This window comes from Eptesicus fuscus, chromosome 13 (assembly GCF_027574615.1).
Source record: "Eptesicus fuscus isolate TK198812 chromosome 13, DD_ASM_mEF_20220401, whole genome shotgun sequence".
Lineage (NCBI taxonomy): Eukaryota > Metazoa > Chordata > Mammalia > Chiroptera > Vespertilionidae > Eptesicus > Eptesicus fuscus.
In genome coordinates, this window is record NC_072485.1 from 56568507 (window position 1) to 56592647 (window position 24141).

The window sequence follows — 24141 nt, forward strand, 5'->3', positions numbered from 1 at the left end:
GGTGCCTCAAGCCAGGGACTAGGATGCACAGCAGCTAGAGAGTTCATGGAACTTCCAGACGTGCAAATAGTTCAGTGTGACTGGAGTCTCTTTGAAGTGCAGAGACTACTAAGGCCGTAGATTTCATAAAGTTACTCATTTATTTAATCATTCCCTTAATTGATAATTTTTTAGTATGATTGTTAACTGCCAACAGTGCTGTCAGTTCTGTGTCACTGAGAGTTGTTTATGAGATCTGGATGGAAAGGTGAGGAGGAGGTTAAGGAAACGAGGGGAATGTGCATGCAGATCTCCATTGATGCATGGAAATGTAGCATGGCCTTGACTTGAATAATGCTTCTATTATTCCACACATCTTCCCAGTTGAGAGTTTGCATTTCAACCTTTTCCATCAACCTAGGTGTGCAATTAATCCATTGAAGAGGCAGGGAGAGCCAACCCAGTCCATCCACTGGGTAATCATGCAATCAGAGAGACATGGCTGCTTCTAGGAACTGATCAGACGGACACGAGTGCAAAAATAAGTGGAATGAAATCCATTATTCTGGAGCATATATTCTGTGTCTGGCCCTGGCTGAGGTACTGGGGATGCCATGGCAAATAAGAGCTGGTTTCTGCTTTCAAGTTGCCCATAAATCACTGATTACATCACAGGATGTAGGTAAGAAGATCAGAAATTTTATCTTTCATGTGCACTGGTGAGTGGGGTCCCACGCCTTATGGCAGTTCATTTGAGGGCTGAATTGTTTGACTTTGTCTATCTTCCTGCACATATTCTAGTTAGTTAAGACATGTAGGTTGTAAGTCACTGAAATCAAATTGAATAACTTAATAAAAATGCAGAAAATTGTAAAAAGGTTACCAGCTTATCTCATGGTGTGAACCTAAGGAAAGGGATGTAGTTGGGTCACTGGGGGAAACCCAACAACCTTTCAGGTGGCTCAATATCACTTTACTTAGGCCAGTTTCACATCAGTATTGAGCAATAGTTTTCAAAGCAAGTACTGTACAGTATCTCATTGAGCCTAAAAAATACATAAGTAGGGCAGACATAATTTTCTGCTTTTTTATTTTTAAATATGTTTTTATTGATTTTAGAGAGAGGAAGGGAGAGAGATAGAGAAACAGAAACATTGATCAGCTGCTTCCTGCACACCCCCTCCTGGGGATTGAGCCTGCAACCTGGGCATGTGCCCCGACCTGGAATCGAACCAGGAAACTCTTGCTTCATGGGCCAGTGCTCAACCACTGAACCACACTGGCCGGGCCAGACATTATTTTCTTTATGTGAAAGGTGGGACAATCATCCCAAGTTTAGGGGTTAAATCCAGAATTTGGAACAGAGGCCTTCTGACTCTTAGATCTATTAGTTTTCTTCAAAACCTTCTTCTCTTACTAGCATACAGAATTTTCCCCTTCTTGTAATTCTCTCACCTTCTTAATTTTTCTTTTATTATTCATTTTTATTTTGGAATTAAAGGAGTCACCCCTGTGTCCTTAATAATAGGCTTGAGACATCTCTGAAAACTCTTTAATTTATACCCTGTAATCAGAACATGAAGGGGCCACAACAAAAGGGGATAATTAAAGACACGAGTAGGTGATCTCAGTCATCTCAGTGATTTTCTTATTATAATCCATGAAATACCTGATCAGAAACGGGCCATTATAGTTTAAATGCTCAGGCGGAGTTTGAAAAGAATTTGAAACCATCAGACACTTTCTGAGCTTGGCATTGTAGCCTCACTGTTTTCGAAACTCCAATTTTCCCTCCACAGCGAACAATAACTTTTTGATTAAACAGCTGGCAGTTACTATTGAATGCCTCACATTTAATAACAAAAGTCTTCCCTCGGAACAGGAAAATTTTATCTAAATTGCTTTGCTCTTCTTTGGTGATTGTGAACTTCTAAAGTCTGACAGGACTGATAGCATGGAAAAAATAAAATTTTCTCTCAAGGAGGTGATGATTACTTTTTAAAAGAAAGAGCCCCAAACTAAATGAATAATTCATTGTACTTGCTGCAAAGCAGAAGTCAGGGCACCCAAGTTGTCCTCTCTGTAAACATTATTAAAAAACAATCAAGTTTGTATTGACACATTTATATTGGGAAGACTATAGACAGAGCTGAGAGAGAGGGATAAAGAAATAAACAAGAAAGCACCACTTAGTAGTCCAGGCCCTTCTTCACTAGTGTTGTCAGTAGGAGCAGCTTCCACTACCCCGTGAGTGCCATGTGCCCAGCACCATGCTAAGTCCTTTCTATAGCAATTAACTAGTACCCCAGCCCCAATCCCTTCCCGCCCCCTTGCTGGCATTTCCCCCTGGCTGAAAACCAACTGGAACCTAAAGAAGAGGGCACCTGCCAGTCTTCTTTGGCACAAAGCAAGACAAAGAGGGACGAAGAGTCTGTCTGGAAGGGGCAAATGCAGATATCCAGTTCAGCTCATTTATATTTCTTCACAGCACTGCCACTATTTGAAATTATAAAACTGTTTACTTGTTTGTTATTGTTCTTCTACACTACAATGCAGGATCCAGGAGGCCAAGGATATATTATTCTTTGTCAAAATAAATATACAATTGGCTGTCTATTATTACTCATCTATCTGTCCACCCACCCATCCAACCAACTATCCAAACAGCCTATCCCCCCTTCTTCTCTCCCTCTCTTCCTTCCTCTAGACAACTATTAATGGAGCATAGTTAGAACTCCTGTACTTCTTTATCTGAACCACAAAAATCTGGAATGCTAAAGGAGTTTTCTTTGTATTTGCATTCTTTTTTGTTTTTTATTCAAATAGAAAAACTCTAGAAATGGCCCCACAGAGGAGAATGTGCCTCTCACTCACCTTGGTGATTCCCTAAGCCGAGTCCCAGCTGGCCCCTTCATAGGCTGGCCTGGCTAGTGTGGAGTGGGTGGGGCAGGAGCTCCTGGTCTAGCCTGACTTTGCTGCTTAAGGGTAGACAATGTCACATAGGGACTCCATTAGAGAGATTTCTTTTTATTTGTTAATTTATCTTTACTGTTCAAAGTATTACATATGTCCCTCTTTTTCCCCCTTTGACATCCTCCACAGAGAGATTCTTTTCTATAATGGGGCCAGGCTGGCACCTGTAAGTCTGATTTTATGAGGGGCCTAGGAATCTGTATGTTTGAAAAGCTCACTAGGATGTCATACAGCCAGGTTTGGGAACTGCAAAGGGACCTTCTTGTCGCTTTCCAAGGTCCTGAAAAACGTAAAACAGTTCAAAGGATACGGATCCTTCCCTGAATCTTGGGAATGCCAGTGTTTCGTGCAGGGTTGCTCTGTGGTTGCATCAGGATTAGGTAGAGAGGGAAAAATATTCCCCTTGTACCTCACCATACCTCCTAAACCCTGACATATTTCACATGGGCTGTTAGGAAATGGTCAATCATCAGGTCTTTGGGGAGACATCCATTTGCTCTGGGAAGCTATAAAACGTGTGAGGATGTCGCATACTCTCCATGCATGACAGATGGCTTTTGGATGTTTAACATTAATATAACAAGTAGCAGATGGAGGTTGGCTCAGAAGACCTTCGATGTCCTTTCCAACCCTGAGAATCCTGGTTATCAGCGTGTGCTTTCTATGAGCTGCAGTCTTTTTCACTTACCATAACGTGTAAGTCTTCATCTAAATGAAGAATAAAATGGCTTACAGTAAATTACCACCTACTCACGAGTCTCAGCAAATATTTTGGAGGCAGCCAGCCGCTGTTAGTTAGCACACTTCTGTCTGAAGTTCTAGGAAAAATGGGACCAGTGACTATGGCTTCAGCGTGCCATCAATGGCAATACCTAGAGGTGATTTTGGAGGTGGTGACCCTCCTCTCTTTCCTATCAGATTGCTGCCCTTAAGCTCCTATTTTACAGAAATTATAAAGCTGACACTAGGTACTGTTTTCTACTCAATTGAGCCAAACAACTTAGAGGAGGCTTCTCTGTTATTTTTTTTGAAAATGCTTCAAATTAAAGTATCTTTATTTTATTGTTTTGTGAAGTTAAGAGTATTGATCTTACCTAATAACATTAATAATATTCCACTCAAAGTATTTTAGAAATTACAATGTAATTTTATTTAGGTGATCTGTTTTATATATTTAGATGTTCATCAAAAATCTATGCACTAGGTATTATTATGAAAAGTTGGTGAATAAATAAAGTGAGGGCCCAGAGAGGTTCAGTAACTTGCCCCAGGTCATAAAGTGTAATTAGTAAAAGTAAGATACACATAAAGGCTTTTTGAACCTTGTTCAGTGATCTTTCTGTATCTCACTCTGTTTATGTAACCCACTGCTTGAATATTGGACTTATAAAGAGCTGACTCAACAGATTATTATAAGGCAATATGGCAGGGCAGAAATGTACATCTGGATTTGAATTTAGGCTTCACCATTTACTGAATGGTTTCAGGCAAGTCACTTGGCCTTTGTGTACATCCGTCAATTGAGTATAGCTAGGCCTGCCTTTTAGGGTTATTTCAAGGATTATGAAGCATGGAAAGTTCTGGTGTGTAGTAGGTACTCATTCAAGGCAACTCCTATGACTTTTCAGGCAGTCAGTCTCTCTCTGGATCTCTGAGTAGGAGGTTTACTGTCCTTGCCAAGTGTATCCCCTGTTATCTGCCAGGACGCCCTTCAGAGATGGGATGCTCCCTGCCTCCCCAGGTGGTTCCTTCCCTCTGTGTTTTATGATGGCTAGAAAATTCTTATCTTGAGCCAAAAGTGCCTTCTTTTAGTTTATACTTTGTTGGTACACATTTTCCCTCTTTAGCTACATAGGACGAGTCTCATCTCTCTTCCATATGACAGTCCTTCAAATATTTGAAGACTTTATCATGCCATTTTTAATCTTTACATCTTCAGACTAAATATCTTCTGCTTCTTCAGCCATTCATCATTTTATTTGGCTTGTGAAGCCCTCATAGTCTTGCTTGGTTCTTTGTAACGTGTGTCTGTTTATCATCTGAGATGTTCCTACAACTATATATGATTATCTCTGGGCAGATTGACTCAGTAGAATGAGATAATTCCCTTCTCATGATGCAGTTTAAGATCACAACATCCTTTATTGACAGCTTTATCTTACCTCCATGTTGATCAAAACAGCTAAGTATTTTTTTTCAATATGCATTTCTGTTCAGCCTTAGATCACACATTCTGTCTTTGAGAAGCATAGTCGCTAAGCATGGGACCTTTCATTTTTACATGGTAATTAATTTCACTTGGCCCTAACTCCTGCCTATTAGAGTCTCTTTTAATCCTGATGTTATCATCCTTAATCTGTTATAATTGAACCTATAACACTAACTTTGTATTTTCCTGCAGATTCAATAAGCACATTTGCCAAACCATAGGTAAAATGCTAATTAGGGCAGTCTTGTATGAGTTGGTGCTTTGACCCTGACCAATCAGCATCAGCTTGGGATGATATCTGAATCATGAATTTAGGCATTGTGTAAGAGATGGTAAGAGGTAGTGGAAGATAGATATTAGGGGCATTAACTATGGCTAAGAAGGGCAGTGCCCTTGGTATGCAGCTCCATATGAGAGAAAAAGGAGTTAGTTAAAATTGCTAGAGAAGAAAAAGCGTGAGTCCTGGCCGGTTAGCTCAGTTGGTTAGAGCGTCTTCCCAATACGCCAAGGTTGGGTGATAATTCCCTGGTTATGGCACATATAAGAATCAATCAGTGAATGCATAAATAAGTAGAATAAGAAATTATTATTCCTCCCTCCCTCCCTAAAATCAATAAATAAATGTAAAATGAAAGAAAAAGCATGAGTTTGATAAGTGTATTCTAAGTGGATGAAGCAGCTCACATTAGGACTTCATCTTCTCTGGGAAGATCTCTTCTCCCTTTGGAGGGTGTTCACCCCCTGCCCTGCCAGCAGTATTTGCTAATCCCACTTGAACACTTCGGCCTTCTCATTTACCACAATAAGGGCATCTTGTTCCAGATTTCAACTTCACCTCTTTTTTGTTTGCTTTTGTGTGGGCTCTATAGCCAGCTGCTAAGGAACAGGTTGGAAACCTTCCGAGTCCTGCTGTCTATCATTCTCCTTCTGCATGGGTTTAGGCTGGAATTTAATTCTTACATATTGGATGCATACTCTATTCATTCCTATAATCTTTCTCCCCATTACGGTCTGTTTTCTCCTATACCTCACCTGAGGTACATTTTAAAATCTTGTCGTTTGTTAAGTGTTATCTGGTTTTGTTAAACAGATTGGTGGGCGGGGACTGCAAAGCTCCCCTTTGGTGGACTTCCTTTCATGTCTCTTCTGGTACTAGGCCTGTGTGATGTGTATTCCATGTTTGCACATAATTAACAACAGCCAGGCAATCAACATGGAAGTTCAACAACTAGCTCATCAGTGTGCACAGTTGCCAAGCGTTCCTGTTCCTGTTGTTTGTAGTGAGTAAAGTAAGCTTTAAGGAACTATTTTAATAGATTGCCATGGAATGAATACTCAACGCATGTCAGGGCTCAGAATAATGCTCATAACACCACAGAAGTCTTTTGTTTTTCTAGTGGAGATCAAGAACTTGGTTATTATCACATCGATGAGGCCCAGAAGGGGAAGGTTACATTATGCCCCTTTTATCATAAGGCTCTTGTGCAAAGTCACCCACCAACCTGTTAGTGAGGGGGAAGTAGAATGGGAATTGCCTTGTGTTCTGTATGGGGAACTTTCTCCTTGATATCACACATGCCAGCTAAAAGGCAGTGAGGATGTGGCTGTAGCTAGCAAAGGAAGGTCATTGCAACTTTCCTCTTCTGGGAGAGAAGGAACACTTTTCTTCAATTCCAACCAGAGCCCAAGATAAAACCTCTTCATTTAGCATCTCATTTGGGCATCACATTGTCTTATTGAATAGTGGCTAACACACGTCGATTCACATGGTTTTCATTGGAAATTCATTCTTCTGTATAATTGGGAAAGGTACCTCGGAGTCCCTTTAGAGGCCTTTCGTCATCCAGGTAAATAAAAATCCAATATTCCTTTACACGGAGTGTTGTCGAATCACTGCATCTGCTTTGTGTTGAGCTCTGAGGGTTTTATCTTTTAACAGAAAATCGAGTTCTTCGTAGAATATTGACTGGTTTTTAAGCAGATGGAACACTTACTAGGGAGGGCATTCTTAACCAAAGTCGAGAATAAAGGGAGGTTGTACCTTGTGAAGAAAATTCCTCATGTGAGCCCTTGATCAGTGACTGACTTTTACAAGGGACATGTCAGCTACTCTTGTTCATTCCTCTCAAGCAGTTTTTATAGTTGACTGAATGTTTAATTTTGCATGATGTTGTATTAGAAATGAACTACTTACCCTTTAAAATAACACTGGATACTAATGGCGTGCAAGATTCCCACAATTCTCCCAACATAGCTTAATAGGCAGCACCTTTGAGTGCAAGGCCTGGAAACATGATGAAGTGGAAATTAGGTGTCTTTAGCCAAGAGAAAGGGTAGATTTTAGATAGTTGTGGAGCAAATACATTGTATTAGAAAACCTATGGGAATGGGGGAAATTTAGGTTGGTTATAATGCAGTCGACTTAAGCAATACATGGTAGGCTTGTCAAAAGGACTGTGCTTAATCTAGTTAATTTTCAAGTTGCTGACTGTTTCTCTTGGCTTTCCTGTTAGTGAGTCGTCTGCCTGACCAATTCATACTGCCATCCCTCTCTCTTTTCTGGGTGAAAACCAGTGAGAAGGGTTCACCATGCTCTTCCTTTCAGGCTTCTTATGTAAATCTCATGAGCTGGGAATGGTGGAGGAAGATGGTTGAAAAGGGTTATCACATTTCACTTATTTTCATTGGCTTCATTTCCCGCATGATTATCTGCACAAAGTATTAAGTCTGACCTGATTTCATTGGCTGCATTTCCCTCATGATTATCTGCACAAAGTGTTAAGTCTGACCTGCATAAAGTGTTAAGTCTGACCTAACCCCTCATGATTATCTGCATAAAGTGTTAAATCTGACCTGCATAGTGTTAAGTCTGACCTAATCCCTCATGATTATCTGCATAAAGTGTTAAGTTTTGCAAATTGTTCATCATAAAGTCTTTCCCATAGTACTGCAGGGCTTGTAGAACTATCTGACTGTAGCCCTTTCATTGTAAAGATAGTGTCAGGGAGCATTCATTCATTCATTCCTTCAATAGATATATGGAGTAAGCACCTATTCTGACCAGGCACTCTTCCAAATGCTAGAGATACAAACATGAAAAAGTCAGGCAAGATCCCTGCTTTCAAGATGATTGTAGCCAGGTAGGAGCAGACAGTCAGGAAAGAGCTAGGGTAATTTTGGAAGGCAGCTATGCTCACCACTATACCACCAACACCTTGCTAAGATAATTTTGGAGAGTCGTTTGCATTGATAAGGGTAAGACAAGCAAGTGATGAGTGTTAGGAGCTACTTTAGAGGGTGGGGGACACCTGAGCAGGTGCAGGGATGCTGTGTGAAGGTGTAATTTCTCCCCTCAGCAGATGATCAGTGGTTGTAGCAGTCAGTGAGCGCAAGCACAGCGTGAGGGTGAACGTGCTGGGCCCAGGGTTGCCAGGAAAGACCAATGCCTCCTTCCTTGGCAGGGAGGTCTGGGGAAGCAGGCCCGGCCAGGACCAGAGTCTTAGGCTCCAGTGGGTAGTTTGAGGGTCCAGGGACATATGCCTGAAACTCTGGAGAGTATAGTCAGATGGGCCCTACAGGTGGGGAGGGGCTCAGAGATCTGTAAAGAGCAAACATGTAGGGCAGTTGGGATGTATAAAAATTACTGTATAAAACATGTATGAAGGGCAGTGTGAAATAAGAACTTAGAGTGAGGGCCTCTGCTCACTGCTGACATTTCCATTTCCCCAGGAGCTTGTGGATTGGCTAAATCCAGTTATGGTCCCAAATGGGCCAGGAAAGTGCCCAATACTGGACTGAGAGAAGGTGTTAGGGACATTGTCCTTTGGTATTTTACTCATATAAAAGCAGTGCATTTTTTGTTGTAGGTTTGGTGATTGTGTGCTTAAACACAGTCTAATAAATTATAAATTATTTCTTCTACTTCTCCTTTTTTTATCCTGAGCCCTTTTGCTTTTTTTCCGTAAACCCCCTTTCCCTGAGCCCTTATGTGTTTATGATGAACTTTCAACAAAAGTCAAACTTTTGTAAATGTCAAAGGATTATATATTTTGGAAGGATTTAAAAGATATTAAATAGTACATTGGCTTAGAATTTTGAATAATTCACACAGAAAAGGTTGTGATTTATGGCTAGAATTTTAGGATGTCATAGAAAATATATTTTTGTTTTCAATCCAAAGTTTGGTATCTAAAGAGGTTGTCTGTTTGTTCCATAGTGATTCAGGTTAAACAGTAACAGAAAATTAGTGCTGTTAATTCCTTATTTTTCCTGTTGCATATTCACTTGTTCTAGCTTTTAAAATTGTGGAAGGTGAAAAGAAACTTAGGACTTTAAAATGCTTAAAGTGGTGGAGGCTTATGATAAATTGCACACTACATTCTTGGATTTTTTTTAAATTTAAATTCTTTATTGTTTAAAGTATTACAAGAGTCTCCTTTTCCCCCTATTGACCTCTCCCCAGCTGCTTCCTATATTCTTGGATTTTTAACATGGAAGTCTCACACTCTTACATCCTCTTCATGTGACAGAGATGTCATTCCTTTGAACTGTATCCCAAAGCACAAGCAGGCATCTAAGATACTGATAATCACGTCTCCTTGGATTTATTTGGCGTGAGATGCAGCCACAGGGCTGGAGTGGGTCATATGACCTGTGTAGCTTGCATTCGCAGGCATCTGTGAGTTTCAGAGAATGGCAGCATCACTATGTCCCAAGGGCTTTATGCCTTTCCATTTAAGCCTCACCACCATCCATCCAGTCAGCAGTAATGTCCCCACGTTTTATATGAGGAAGCTGAGGTACAGAGAAAATAAATAACTTACTATTATGTAGCTAGTAGAACACAGAACTGGAACATGCACCCAAATCTGTTTTATCACAGTTCATGTTATCTCTGCTACATCACACTATCTCTGAGACCTCTTGGCTTTGTGGGCATGGAAATACAATTGGTCACCTTTCTGTTTTTCAGTGGGGTATATAGTAGGGTGAATACTATTAGCCACAACTATGGAAAGGATCTCTTACCTCAGTGGGTTAACATAGCATTTCATTTCTTGTGTATACAGCATCCATTCGAATGTGTCTCGCTGCCAGGTGATCTTTCAGTCATCGTTTGGGGGTCCAGGGTCCTCAGCTGTGGCTCCGTCCACCTCTTTGCCCCCAGTCATTTGAAAGGGAGAGGAGAATGTGAAAGATGCTCAGAGGAATTTGGGGGAGGGGGCAGGTCTAGAAGTGGTACACACCCCTTCCACTCACATTTCGTGGCCAGACTTAGCTGTGAGGGAGTCTGGAAATATAGCACAGGTGTGAGCCTAGAGAGAAGAGAAAGTGGATTCTGGGAGAGCTAACCAGCGCTGGCCATGTACTCTGGCATGTTGGTGCAGGGGTACAGGCACAGATGTGATCATCCTATTTCTTAGCTTACGATATGTTATCAGCATTACGCTGTGTGGTTATCCTTTCTTGTTTCATCCATTCATTTACTCCCCCCTTCACCATTCCAATTTTCTTAAGAAAACAGTAGCATATTCTTTATGTGAGTCTTTGTTTGTCTGCATCCTTGGCTAATAGATATAGAATCGTTTTGCGTGTGTGTATTTTTAGTTCACACACTTTATAGACCCTTTTGCTTTTAACTCTATTTTTAAGAGTTTTTTATTTTAAAACAATTTTAATTTTACAGAAATATTTTAAGAATGGTACAAAAAACAATCATAGACTCTTTGCTCAGCTTTTGCTTTCTCTCTCTTTCAAAATAATAATGTGTGTGTTTATACACGTGTGTACTTACATATATATATACACTTTGAGAGTAAGTTGCAAACATTATGACCCTCTATCTCAAATACTTTAGAGTGTATTTCCTAAGAACAAGACATTTACTTAAACGTACACAACCCAGTTTTCAAAATCAAGACATTGAGCCTCAATACAATACTGTTATGTAACCTACAGTTCCCATTCAAATTTCACCAATTTTCCCATTAATGTTCTTTATGGGACTTTTTTTCCCTGCCCAAGATTCAATCTAGGATCCTGTCTTGTATATCATTTTTATGTCCCTAGGGTCTGTTTTAATCTGCAACTGTTTCTCAGCCTGTCTTTATTTTTCATGACACTGACATTTTCAAGAGCACAGGCAGTTATTTCGTGAAATGTCCCTCAAATTGGGTTTTCTGATACTTCGTCATGATTAGATTTCCTCGGTGTGGAGATTATATATATATATATATATATATATATATATATATATATATATATTATTTTTTTTTTTTTAATGCTATGTTTTTAAGCTCTCTGCATTCTGCCATATCCGTATCTAGTTTGTTGGCTCTGCTTGCTGCATGGACTTCTCTAGTGAAGACTGCCTCTTGGAATGAATTTGGGACTGCTGGGAAGGTAGTAGCCAGCAGCTTTATTCTGTGGGGGATCAGGCAGGGCTCCTAATGGGAACTGTGACACTGGAAATTGACTTGCCTCTTTAACACAGGTGCGTGGGTCACTGCCCTGCCTTAGCTGACAGTGGGTGGGCGCAGATGTTTGCTTCTAAGTCACATATGGTTGCTCTGTCTGTGGAAGACACGGCAGGTCAGGAAGTTAAGTTTGGATCGTTCTCCTTTCATTCGCGCGCTTACTACACATTGAGGAAGGGCCTGCTCTGCTCATTGGAACTCTCCATCTCGTGTACTGTAAAACCAAAAAGTGTCGGCACTGAAGACTCCTCTCACCCTGACAAATGCAAATGTTTTCAAATAGTTTGACAACATTTTCAATTGATTAGTAAGAAAGCCTTATCAAACATTCTGCCTCTTCCCCTGAGCACAGTGACTTCATTTTTCTCTGGCTGCCTCTGAAATTCACCAATGTTGAACATAATTTTTGCATCATTATCTCCATGGTGCATAAATAATTTTGCATCCTACTTTCCTCCAGTGAAAATTATTTTGCGTGCTTTCCCATATTTCACAGCCTGCATATTTATCACTCTTAATGACGGTAGTAAATTCTATCAAGCTCATCTAATCCAACTTATGCATTTCTCTCCTGTTGTAAATTTGTCTTCTTCCTAATTTTAGGAAAAACTTTTCTTAAGGGAGTGTATAGCACATTCTTTTATTAAAGCAGTTTTGATAAACTATTTAATTTAACATGGCTCATTCTAACAGACGAAATACTGGCTGAATTCTTGTGGAGAGAGCCCATCCTGTCTTTTTAAAGGAAACTTATTTTTGTTTACTTATGTTTTGAGCCTCCATTTATAACAAAAATTAGTAAAGAAGGACCTGATATATGTAGAGCCTTGTCAGGTGAATACCTTGCATGGATAGTTAGGAAACAGCACGCTTCTGTGGGGAATGGCAGAGTCATGGATGCTGCTGCTAAGATACAAGGCTGTGGTGTGACAGCTCCCGGCTGTAAGAGTCTTGCACTCATGCACCTGCCTTGACACAGCTGGACAATCTTTCAGTTCTTTCACTTTCCCTCTGAGAGTTGCTGGAGGAGCCCGTCCCCCTCTGGCCACGGGCAGCCAGCCAGGGCCATCTCAGCAAGGAAGACTGAGCAGTTGGTAGACCTCTGGACCTACCTGGCGATGGCTCCTCCTGCAGCTGTTCCTGAGCAAGAACTGGAGAATGCCAGGAATGGACAGGGCCATCAGGGTGCACTGAATTTCACAGATGGTCACTCTGTCTTTCCCCACCCAGAACCTTCTGACCATATAAGGACAAGTTCAGTTCTCAGGCAAGCTTGTCCTGAGGTACTGGGAGGTCCTCATTCCAACTCTACTACTCTCTGACTGGCCCTTTTATATTCCTGAACCTCAGCTTTCCCACCTGTAACATGGATAAAAGTACTTTACTCACAGAGTTTGTGGAATGTTCATTGCTCACAGTAGACACTCATGTTACCCTCTTCCCCCTTCCCTGACAAAAGATGAAGATAGAAAGCCATGAGGGGCCCAGGTAATATGTCCAAATGTTGGAAGAGATCATTGAGAGGACTGGACTGCTGGGTGACCCACAGGCTGGGCCTGGACAATTGGAGGCTCCTCCCCTGTCCCTTATCCTTAGAGTGTACATTCCATCCACTGTTCCCATTCTAGGAGCCACTCAAGGATGTAGCCCTGGAGAGTAGTGTGTGATTGAGACCATCTGGACGGTATACATGCCTGAAACACATTAAGGCCTCTATGTAAACAAGATTTGGGCAGGTGGGTGTGGAGATCTCCTCTGAGGCCACCCAAGACAAGCCTCCTATGTAAGTTCTCTTGCTTAAGGAAACTCCCACTTACCAATTGGGAGTGGTCTTCCTCTTTCTTCAGTCTCTCCTTGCCCTCTGTGTATGGGGGCCCGTTTTTTAATTTCACCCAGGGAACTCCTGAGGTTGAGAAACACCAAGTGTTGTCAAGAAACATGTGTCTACATTCAGGTTACCTACCAGTCGTTTCAAACATGCCACACATTGGCTCCATATCTCCATAGCAGAAGCTATTGCCATGAGTCCTTCAAACAGCATGTATTAGTAACCGTGTTCTTTGCCCCTACAGGATTTATGAACGTGTGATAGACCCTCCTGAGACCAACCTTCCCCCAGGAAGCAACTTATGGCTTGGTCAGCGCAACCAAAAGCATGGCTTATTCAAAGTAAGGACTACTTGCTACTTCTGACATGTGCTTTTTTATGTGCTTGACATGAATGAAATAATTTAATCTTCATGATTTTATGAAGTAGGTGCTTTCAAACTCTCTGCGAGGCAGAGAGTTAAGGGGCTTGCCTAAGGTCACACAGTTCACTGTGATGCCAGGTTTGAATGATGCAGAATGTAAATGATCCTTACAATGTTCCTCAACCTAATTCTTAAGGTCATCTTTAAGTTCATTTTCATTCTCAGACTATATATTAAATCATTTTGGGGGTGATGTTTAGGTATACAGTAGGAAACATATCAGTGTCTAGGAATGTTGATTTTCTTGTCTATAAAGAGGACAGTGCAATGACTGCATTATTGTACTTTATAAAAACATAAGGATACCGATTTGAAATGAATTGAAGAAGTTAAAAACATCATGAAATTTTAAGATAGTCTTGTTCTTCAGTTGAATGGCAGAATTTTGCTTCTGGCAATATGGTAAAGTAGATATTTTAACAATCCTTGTACTTTTTAATGCCTCTAAATGCTAGATAAAACAGAACAAAATCTTTTAAGACTTATCATTGCACTTATAAAAGGGGAGACTCAAAGGGGCCAAATATATGGAGGGAAATGAAAACCAGAGGAATGTCTGCAAATACCAGGAATTTAGAGACTTAAGTTTATTCCCCATTTATTTTTTTCAACTTTATTGAGATATAATTAACCTATAACACTGTCTAAGTTTCAGGTGTACAATTGGTTCATATGTTACACTTATATATTGTAAAATGATTACCACCATAATGTTAGCTAATATCACCATCTTGTAAGTGCTATTTCTTCTTTACGGTGAGAATATTTAAGATTTAGTCACTTAGCAACTTTCAAGTATATAACACAATATACTTGAATCACTATGCTATCTAACACAATATACTTGAATCACTATGCTAGCAACTTTCAAGTATATAACACAATATACTTGAATCACTGTGCTATCTAACTATAATCACTATGCTATCTGTACATTAGATCCCCAAAACGAGTTCATATTATAACTGGAAGTGTGTACCCTTTGATCAACCTCTTCCTATTCCCCACTCCCCTAACCCCTGGCAACCACCATCTGCTGTCTGTCTATGAGTTCAGCTTTTTAGATTCTACATATAAATGGTATTATATAGTATTTGTCTCTCTGACTTATTTGACTTCACATAATGCCCTCAAAGTCCATTCATGTTTTCCTTTCTGGTGGCTGAATATTATCTATCTATCTATCTATCTATCTATCTATCTATCCATCCATCCATCCATCCGTCCATCCCACTTCTTTATCTAGTCATCTGTTGACAGACATTTAGGTGGTTTCTATGTCTTTGCTATTGTGAATAATGCTGTAATGAACAGAGATCTCTTTGAGGTAGTGATTTCATTTCCTTTGGCTGTATACTCAGTGTAATATGAATCTACCCAGAAGTGGGATTGCTGGATCATATGGTAGTTTAATTTTTTTTTTTGAGAAAATTCAATACCACTTTCCATAGTGGCTGTACCAATTTATATCCCCACCAATAGTGCTTTCTTTTCTCCACACCCTTGTGAAAACTTATCTATTGTCTTTTTTTTTAAAATAAATCTTATTGTTCAGATTATTACAGTTGTTCCTCTCCCCCCCCCCCCCCCATAGCTCCCCTCCGCCCGGATCCCACCCCACCCTCTGCCTTACCGCCCCCCCCCCCCACTATCCTCATCAATAGGGGTACGATTTTTGTCTAGTCTCTTCCTGAAACCCCCACACTCCCTTCCCCCCAAGAATTGTCAGTCCACTCCCTTTCTATGCCCTTGATTCTATTATATTCACCAGTTTATTCTGTTCATCAGATTTTTTATTCACTTGATTTTTAGATTCACTTGTTGATAGATATATATTTGTTGTTCCTAATTTTTATCTTTACCTTTTTCTTCTTTTTCCTCTTCTTAAAGAATACCTTTCAGCATTTCATATAATACTGGTTTGGCGGTGATGAACTCCTTTAGCTTTTTCTTATCTGTGAAGCTCTTTATCTGACCTTCAATTTTGAATGATAGCTTTGCTTAGTAGAGTAATCTTGGTTGTAGGTTCTTGCTATTCATCACTTTGAATATTTCTTGCCACTCCCTTCTGGCCTGCATAGTCTCTGTCGAGAAATCAGCTGACATTCATATGGGTACTCCCTTGTAGGTAACTAACTGTTTTTCTCTTGCTGCTTTTAATATTCTCTCTTTGTCTTTTGCTCTTGGCATTTTAATTATGATGTGTCTTGGTGTGGTCCTCTTTGAATTCCTTTTGTTTGGGGTTCTCTGCACTTCCTGGACTTGTAAGTCTATTTCTTTCACCAGGTAGGGGAAGTTTTCTGTCATTATTTCTTCAAATAGGTTTTCAGTATCTTGCTCTCTCTCTTCTTCTGGCACCCCCATAATTTGGAGGTTGGTATGCTTGAAGTTGTCCCAGAGGCTTCTAACACTATCTTCATATTTTTGGACTCTTTTTTCTTTTCCAGTTGGGTGTTTTTTGCTTTTTCGTATTTCAAATCTTTGACATGATTCTTGCAATCCTGTAGTCTGCTGTTGGATCTCTGTATATTATTCTTTATTTCAGTCAGTGTATGCTTAATTTCTAGTTGGTCCTTTTTCATATCCTCGAGGGACTCACTAAATTTATCGGTGGTTTCTAGAAAATTCTTGAAAAACCTTATAACTGTGGTTTTGAACTCTATATCCAGTCATTTACTTTCCTCCATTTCTTTCATTTGTGACCTGTTTCTTTGTCTCTGCATTTTGGCTGCTTCCCTGTGTTGATAGAGTGGCTTTGTGTGCTAGGCGTCCTATAGGGCCCAGTGGCTCAGCCTCCCTAATTACCTGAGGTGGACACTCTTGGTGCACCCCTTTGTGGGCTGTGTGCAAAGTCTTGTTGTAGTTAAGCCTTGATTGTTGTTGGTATCACTGGGAGGAATTGACCTCCAGGCCAATTGGCTGTGAGGATCAGTTGTGTCTTCTGTGCTGGAGACACCCTTATGGGGCAGAACTTGCTTCAGTGGGGCTTTTGTGCTCACTGAGTCTGCCCCTTGAGTGTGTCCCTTATGGATCTGAGGATTTGTAATCTGGATGGTCCCACTCTGACCAATGGGTACACTGGCTCTTGGATCTCTAAGGAGGTGCAAATATAGCTCTGCCCGAGGCCCCCCAGCAGGAGCTATGGAGAGATCTGCAGATTCCTCTTCTTTGTTTGGGGTTTGGAGGTGCCCAGATGAGGCCCAGCTGTGAAGCAATGCAAGGTTCTGTGGAGCCTTGGAAGTTCTGGGGCTCTCTGACCCAGCTGCAGTTTGTTAGGTAATTTTAGATTGCAAAGGGCCAGGCCATTCATATGCAAAAGCCTCTGCACACAGCTGGGGTGGGATTGTAAATTGGGTGGGGCGGGGTCTCACAGAATCAACAGGGCAGAGAAAACAGCTATGGCTGACCTTCAGCCCTGCCCTAAGAGGCCCCCGGGTCTCAGTGTCCCTCGGTAATCTCTGCAAGCACCTCTGAGAGAAAGCTGCCCTTGTGTTCCGGCCCGATGCCAGACAGTCCAGTTTCCCCCCGTATGAGTCTGGGTCCCCAGAGTCTCACCCAGAACTGGAGTTCAGAGCAGTCAGGAGCTTGTGTCTCCCTCCTGATTGAAAAAGACAACTGCATCCTCAGTTGCCAGCCCTTTCCATGCGTGTGCGCCTCTGTACCTCTGCAATTTACTTCTGCACCTCCTCTGAGTCTCAGTGTGCTTTTTCTCTTTCCTTCAATTGTAGAATTTCCACTCAGCCAGCCTTCCTGTGGTTCTGGATGATGTCTGTTTTGTCTTTTAGTTGTAGGTTTGAAGTGGTTGTGCAAGGCAGCAAGTTCAGGTGTTTACCTATGCCGCCATATTGGTTTCTTTCTATTGCCTTTTTTTTTTTTTTAATCTATTTGTTGTCTAAAGTTTTACATATATCTCCTTTTTCCCAAATTGACTCCTCTCCATCCATTCCCACCCCAGGCAAGCCCCACCACCCCAGTGTCTGTGTCCATTGGTTATGCTAATATGCATGAATACATGTCCTTTGGTTGCTCTCTAAACCCCATCTCCTACCATTTGTCTCTGGATTGTCTTTTTGATGTAATCATTTTAGCTGGTATGAGGTGATATCTCATGTGGTTTCATTTGCATATACCTGATGATTTACCTCTTGATTCTATTTCTTTGGTTTGTGTGTCTTTTTATGTCGGTATCATCCTGTTTTTATTAGTATAGCTTAGTAGTATAGTTTGAAATCAGGAAGTATGATGCTTTCAGCTTTGTTCTTTTTTCTCAGGATTACTTTGTCACTTTGGGGTCTTTTGTGGTTCCATACAAATTCTAGGATTGTTGTTTTTTATTTCTTTGAAAAATGGCTTTGAATTTTGATTAGGATTGGATTGAATCTATAGTTTTCTTTGGTTAGTATGGACATTTTAACAATATTAATTCTTCTGATCCATGAACATGGCATATATTTCCATTTGTTTGATAAAACACTTGAGAAGTCACAAAGTGTTGTAGTATTCAGTATACAAATTTTTTACCTTCTTGGTTAAATTTATTCCTGAGAATTTTATTGTTTTTGATGGTATTGCAAATGGGATCATTTTCTATATTTCCTTGTCACATATGTTATTGAAAGTGTATAGAAACAAAATTGATTTTTTATCTGGTTTTGTGTTCTGCAATTTCACTGAATTAATAGATTAGTTCTAAAGTTTTTAAATAGAGTCTTTAGGATTTTCCATATATAAGATTATATTCTCTGCAAACAAGAAAATTTTACTTCTTCCTTTCAAATTTGAATGCCTTTTATTTCTTTTTCTTGCCTAGGACTTCTAGTACTATGTTGAATAGACATATCAGAGTGGGCACCCTGTCTTTTTACTGATCTTCGAGGAAAAGCTTTCCGCATCTCACCACTGAATATGATATTAGTTGTGGGCTTATCATATATGGCCTTTATTATGTTGAAGTATCTGCCTCTTGCCCAATATGATGAGAATTTTTATCATTAAAGGATGTTGGGTTTTGTCAGATGCTATTTATGCATCTATTTGAGATGATCATGTGATTTTTGTTTTTCATTCTATTGTGGTATATAAAATTTATTCGTTTGCATATCTTGAACCATTCTTAAATATCAGAGATAAATCTCCCTTAATCATGGTGTATGATTTTTAATGCACTCTTGATTTAACTTTGCTAATATTTTGTTGAAAATGTTGGCATCTATAGTTATCAGGGTTATTGCCCTGTAGTTTTCTTTTCTTGCAGTGTTCTTATCTGGTTTTGGTATCAAGGGTCCTTAACCAATAGCCATTTTATTTAGCTCACAATTCTTTGCATTGACTGGATGATTTTCCTGGTCTGGCTGCCTATACTGATATCTCCTGGGCTCTTTCATGTGTCCGTAGTCAATTTACAGGTCACCAGGTGGCAGGGTGACCTAAGCCTCTTTACAGCTCTGGTAGTAGTCTGGCTGTTGACTGGCTTCCGATCTCTTCCAGATGGTCTGTCATCCTCTAGTGGCCTAGCTCAGGCTTATCCACATGGCAGTATTGAGGTTTCAAGTACAAGAAGAGAGGATACACTAGTGCTCTTCGATGCTGTTTGCTTGGTCACATTTGCTAATAATTTACTACCCAAAGCAAGTCCTATGGCCAAATATAGTCAAGGGCTAAAGATATAGACTCCATCTCTTGAAGAACTATTTTGCAATTTTGTTTTGCAAAGATACGGATGCAAGGAGGAGGAGAAGTGTTGACCATTTTAATAATCTTTTACACCAATCAAGATAAGTTGAAAGACAGCCATGCCTAGACATCTTAGTGAAATAGCAGAATCCCAAAGATACAGAGAATATCTTAAAAATAGCCAGTGAGAAAAAGCAAAATTTCCACAAAAGAATAACAAAGATTGAATAGCTGTCTTTTAAAGACTAAAAGCAGAAACCCAAATATAATAATAAGAGTTTTCAAAGTTTTGAAATAAAATAACTCCCAAATGTATATGCATATATCCAGCTTAATTATTGTTTGAGAATGAGTGTGAAATAAAGACCTTATAAACAAATAAAACTTTCAGTTTATGACCAATAGATCTTCATTAAAGAAGAAAGACATATAGTGCAAGGAGAACTGGTGAATACATTGTTGAGAGCATATGCAAACCTGAATAATCATTGTTTGATTAAATATTAATAATAATGTCTAATTAAAAATAAGGTGTATTTTCAAAATAAATATTAGACAATAATAATAGGGGATGATCTGATGTAAAGTGTTACAAGGCCTTGTTTTGGTAAGAAAAATTAGTACAGAAATTAATTAATTTTAGACTTTAAGTTTGCATGTTAAAAATATAAATTAATGCTGAAAAAACAGATAGTGTTTAACTTTCAAATTTAATTATGAGAGAATGAGAGGATTTCTTAAAAAGTTCTGCCAACCAAAATTAAGGCAAGAGGAGAGAAAATGCTGTCTTTTAATATAGCAGATGTAATATTTATTATTAGATTTAATAATAAAAGCATAATATGCAAATCGACTGAAGAGCTGAACAGTGGAATGACCATCCGGATGGACAATCACACTATGACATCCACTGGCACCAGGCCAGCCAAGGTGGGTGCGATGCAATTGGTTGTGGGCCCAGCCATTGCCCCATGATTGCCCTGCAGAGGGAGGCCCAGGCCACTGGCCAGTGGGGCAATCAATTGGGGAAGGGGGGGTTCCATGATCACCCCAAAGAAGGAGTCTCAGGCCACCGACCAGCGGGCTGCAGCGGGTAGGCAGGGCCTCCCTCTGCAGGGTGTGATCCATCAATCTTGGGGCTCCCGGACTGTGAGAGGGTGCAGGGCTAAGGGACCCATTCCCTGAGTGCACAAATTTCATGAACTGGGCCCCTAGTTGTTTATATTGAAACAATTAAAAAATAAGGATTCATAAATGTTGAGATTGAAGTGGAACAAAGGAGGAAGAAAATAGACCAAACCAAACATGAGAAAACTGAAGAATCTCAAGCAATATCAAACTTAAAAGCTGAGGAGTTGATCACATAATGATAAATAATTCTGTAGGTACATAAACCTAAAGCATAAGCTGAAAGTAGACATTGCAATATTTCAGAAGACTGGGGAAGGATGGTCTTGCTTGTTTATTACTGGTCACTCTTTCTTATAAGCTTTACTTTGATTATAAATGTGTCTATTTTATTTAGCACACGCTTAGAATAGTACCAGGAACATAGTTGGCAGTCAATATACTCTTAAAATGAAGGAATGTAACAGCTATGAATTTGTCTTCTTATTTGTAAAGTGGCAGAGATAGCTCTCAGAATGGTAATGCAGATGACACAATAAGTTTGCAATACGCATCTTCTCCCTTTTTTCTTACGTGTTTACTGCTCCCTGTGTGCTTAAAACTATATTATAGAAATGACAGGTGCTTTTTCAGCCTTTTTGGGGACTTCTGTTTCAGTAGGAGTTTGTGATAAAGAGAGGGAGAACAGTTAGTGCTATTATTTATTCCAGCTTGATGAATTCATGATTCTCTGAAGAGGTAAGGAACCTTGTGCTTAAGAGCCCACATACCTGATAAAGACAGAAAGCACAAAGGGTGTTCATAGACTTGACAATCATTTTGCTGTAGAGGTGGGTTGTAAGGATGTGGAAGAGAATGCCAACAATCATTGAATGAATGCTTTCCATGTTCTAGACCTTGTCTGGCCCTACATATATTGTCTCAGTTAATTATTATCCCAATTATATAAATCAGTCTGCATGACTCAGAGAGATTAAGCTATTTGCCAGTCTAAGTGATGGAAATGGGATTTAAGTTTAGGCCTTTTTTATTTCAGTTTTTGCTCATTCATCCAAACCTTCATTTAATAATTTCATTCAATAAATGTTTTTTTAGGATCTTGCTTACTATGTGCTACTCCCTGTGTTAGATGGTGGTGACATTTCACTTAACTACAGCATGTCCATAGTGGAGACAGACCCTGTTGTCTTTTTTAAGGGCTTTGTCTCAAAGGAATAGGTGAACCCAGTGAAAAGCATCAGAGGGGATGGAGTTTCCACACAGTCTGTCCCCCTAGGGAGCAATGTGAATCGCTTTGCTCCCCAATAGGAGTAACCTAATCTAATGGCTCTTTAGAAGGGAATCTTTCAAAATTCCTCTTCCCCTTAGAGTCCTGTATGTGCGGCAGTGCTCTGGCCATCCTTTGGTGAGGTGAGATGGCTAGGCTTCGGAAAATATGTCAGTGACTCATTACAGAAATTATCTCGATCAATTTAATGCCCCTGTGAAAGAGGCAGCCCTGCTCCGGTGAGTCAGCACATCTTCAGGCTTTTAATATTTATCTTGTAGAAGCTGCCTCCTGGGTCCAACCACTTCTGCTTTATTGCTCCAGAACAAAAAAATGCTTATTATGTGTTTTCAGGTTAAAATAGCATTATTCCCTGCTTTAAATATTAACACTTTGCTTCATAGGCAAAGTCAAAGCAGAAACTCCTCACTTGTCAACCCTAATTCCTGGACCCTGGTGGGTCCTTATGGATCACACAGTAAAAGTGCTGCTGGTTGACCTGGCCATTTTGGCTCAGTGGGTAGAGTATCAGCCCGGGGACCAAAAGGTTGCAGGTTCAATTCCCGGTGAAGGGCACATACCTCAGTTGCAGGCTTGATCCCCGACCCCAATCAGGGCACTTGCGAAAGGCAACCAAGCCATGTGTTTCTCTCACATCAATGTTTCTCTCTCTGTGTGTTTCTCCCTCTCCCTTTCACTCTCTAAAAATCAATGGAAAAATATCCTTGGGCGAGGATTAACAACAAGAACAAAAGGGCTGCTGATTGAAGAGCACAGGATGGTGCCTGGCACATAAGCCATAAGGCTGCTAGCATTAGGTCATTTTTATCAGAGACACAGAACACAAGCACACAAGCTGGGGATTTTTTTTTTTTTCACTTCAAAACAGCATCCATTTGAGAACATAGCGGGCTCTTAGTGTTGGGCTTATCTGAATCTTGTCGCAGATTTCCATTATTGAGATGGTTGACTACCACTCAGTTTCTCTTTGATCATTCTGAGCTGATGAGGCTGTGAGTTTCAGAGGGTAAAGAAATAAAGAACAAATGTAGGTGAATGGCAATGAGTTCAGGATGCTTTGGTGGGTTTGGTCTTCTGGGAGCTTCTAAATAGTTAAAATAGCTGAGACCTCAGAGAGAATTCACAAGGCCAAGGCACTCTCTCCGTGTCTGCCTCGATTTCCCTATCTGTTGGGTGAACTTGGGTCTGAAATCTTACCCTTACCTGGACATCACCATCTCCTTAACAGCTCAGCTGTCACTGGGAAGTAAAAATGGATGATATTATTTTTTTTAATGCCACAGCTGTTGTTTTTTACCTCAGCTGGTTCCCATAATTCCGCAGATGGTAAACATATGTTTAGAGGCACCTAGAAAAAGCAGCTCTGTCGGATTCCTCCCATCGCTAACTCTCGTTTTTCCTTTCATGCAGAAAGTCCAAGGCACAGAGCTGGCGAATCTTATACATTTGTAGATTAATATTTCTGTGCATTAAGACTTTGGAAACAGCAGGACAGCTAATGATATGCTAATGAGCTGACAGTGTTTATTGATCGTAATGCAAGTCGACAAATGTCTTTCTTGGCTTTTGTGCAAGCTGGAATATTTTATTAACTGTCTTCGGGGCAGAAATACATAATTGGTTGCATTTTGAAAATCCTCATTGTGAGTTTCCTGGAGTCTTACTTTTCGTTAGCCTGTTGCCAAAGCTTGGGCCCTTGCCAGTTTTTAAACAGAACATGTCTTCATCCCTGTATTTACATGCCCTGCAGGAACTCTCCCCACCCCTTTTCCTTTGCCTTTCAAAGCAATTTGTTGCAGTGTTTTAGCATACAAAAAAATACAACCCTTTTCTTCAGTGTAAACAGAGATCTGCAGGGAAATAAGAGCCTTAAAAAAGAATTAGCATGTTTGGTGGTAAATCTACTTTTATTTATATCAGAAAACTCTGAGTCTTAGATGGACTTGCTTAATCTTAGTTATTCCATACATAAAAGGGTAATAATAGCATACTTTTCCTAATCTTTTTTAATTGTGTCTTCCTATATTTCTCAGTGTGAAATGAGAAATGTTCTTGGAACAATGGAAATAATTGGGCATTAGTTCTCTAAACAAAAAACCCATGTAGAACCTGTCTGGCGCAAATTTATCTTTCAGTGCCTGGTGAGCTGAGCGCGGGAGATAG

The 24141-nt window shown here is 40.1% G+C and overlaps 1 protein-coding gene across 3 annotated transcripts in view; it reads left to right on the forward strand.

Annotated features, from left to right (window-relative positions):
- NELL1 (neural EGFL like 1) overlaps positions 1–24141 on the forward strand; it is a 689563-nt gene that overhangs the window by 117367 nt on the left and 548055 nt on the right. For all 3 annotated transcript variants that reach the window (XM_008148966.3, XM_008148967.3, XM_054725521.1), the window contains one exon: positions 13710–13806. In XM_008148966.3, coding sequence (XP_008147188.2) covers positions 13710–13806 — 97 coding nt within the window. The remainder of the gene's footprint in view (positions 1–13709; positions 13807–24141) is intronic.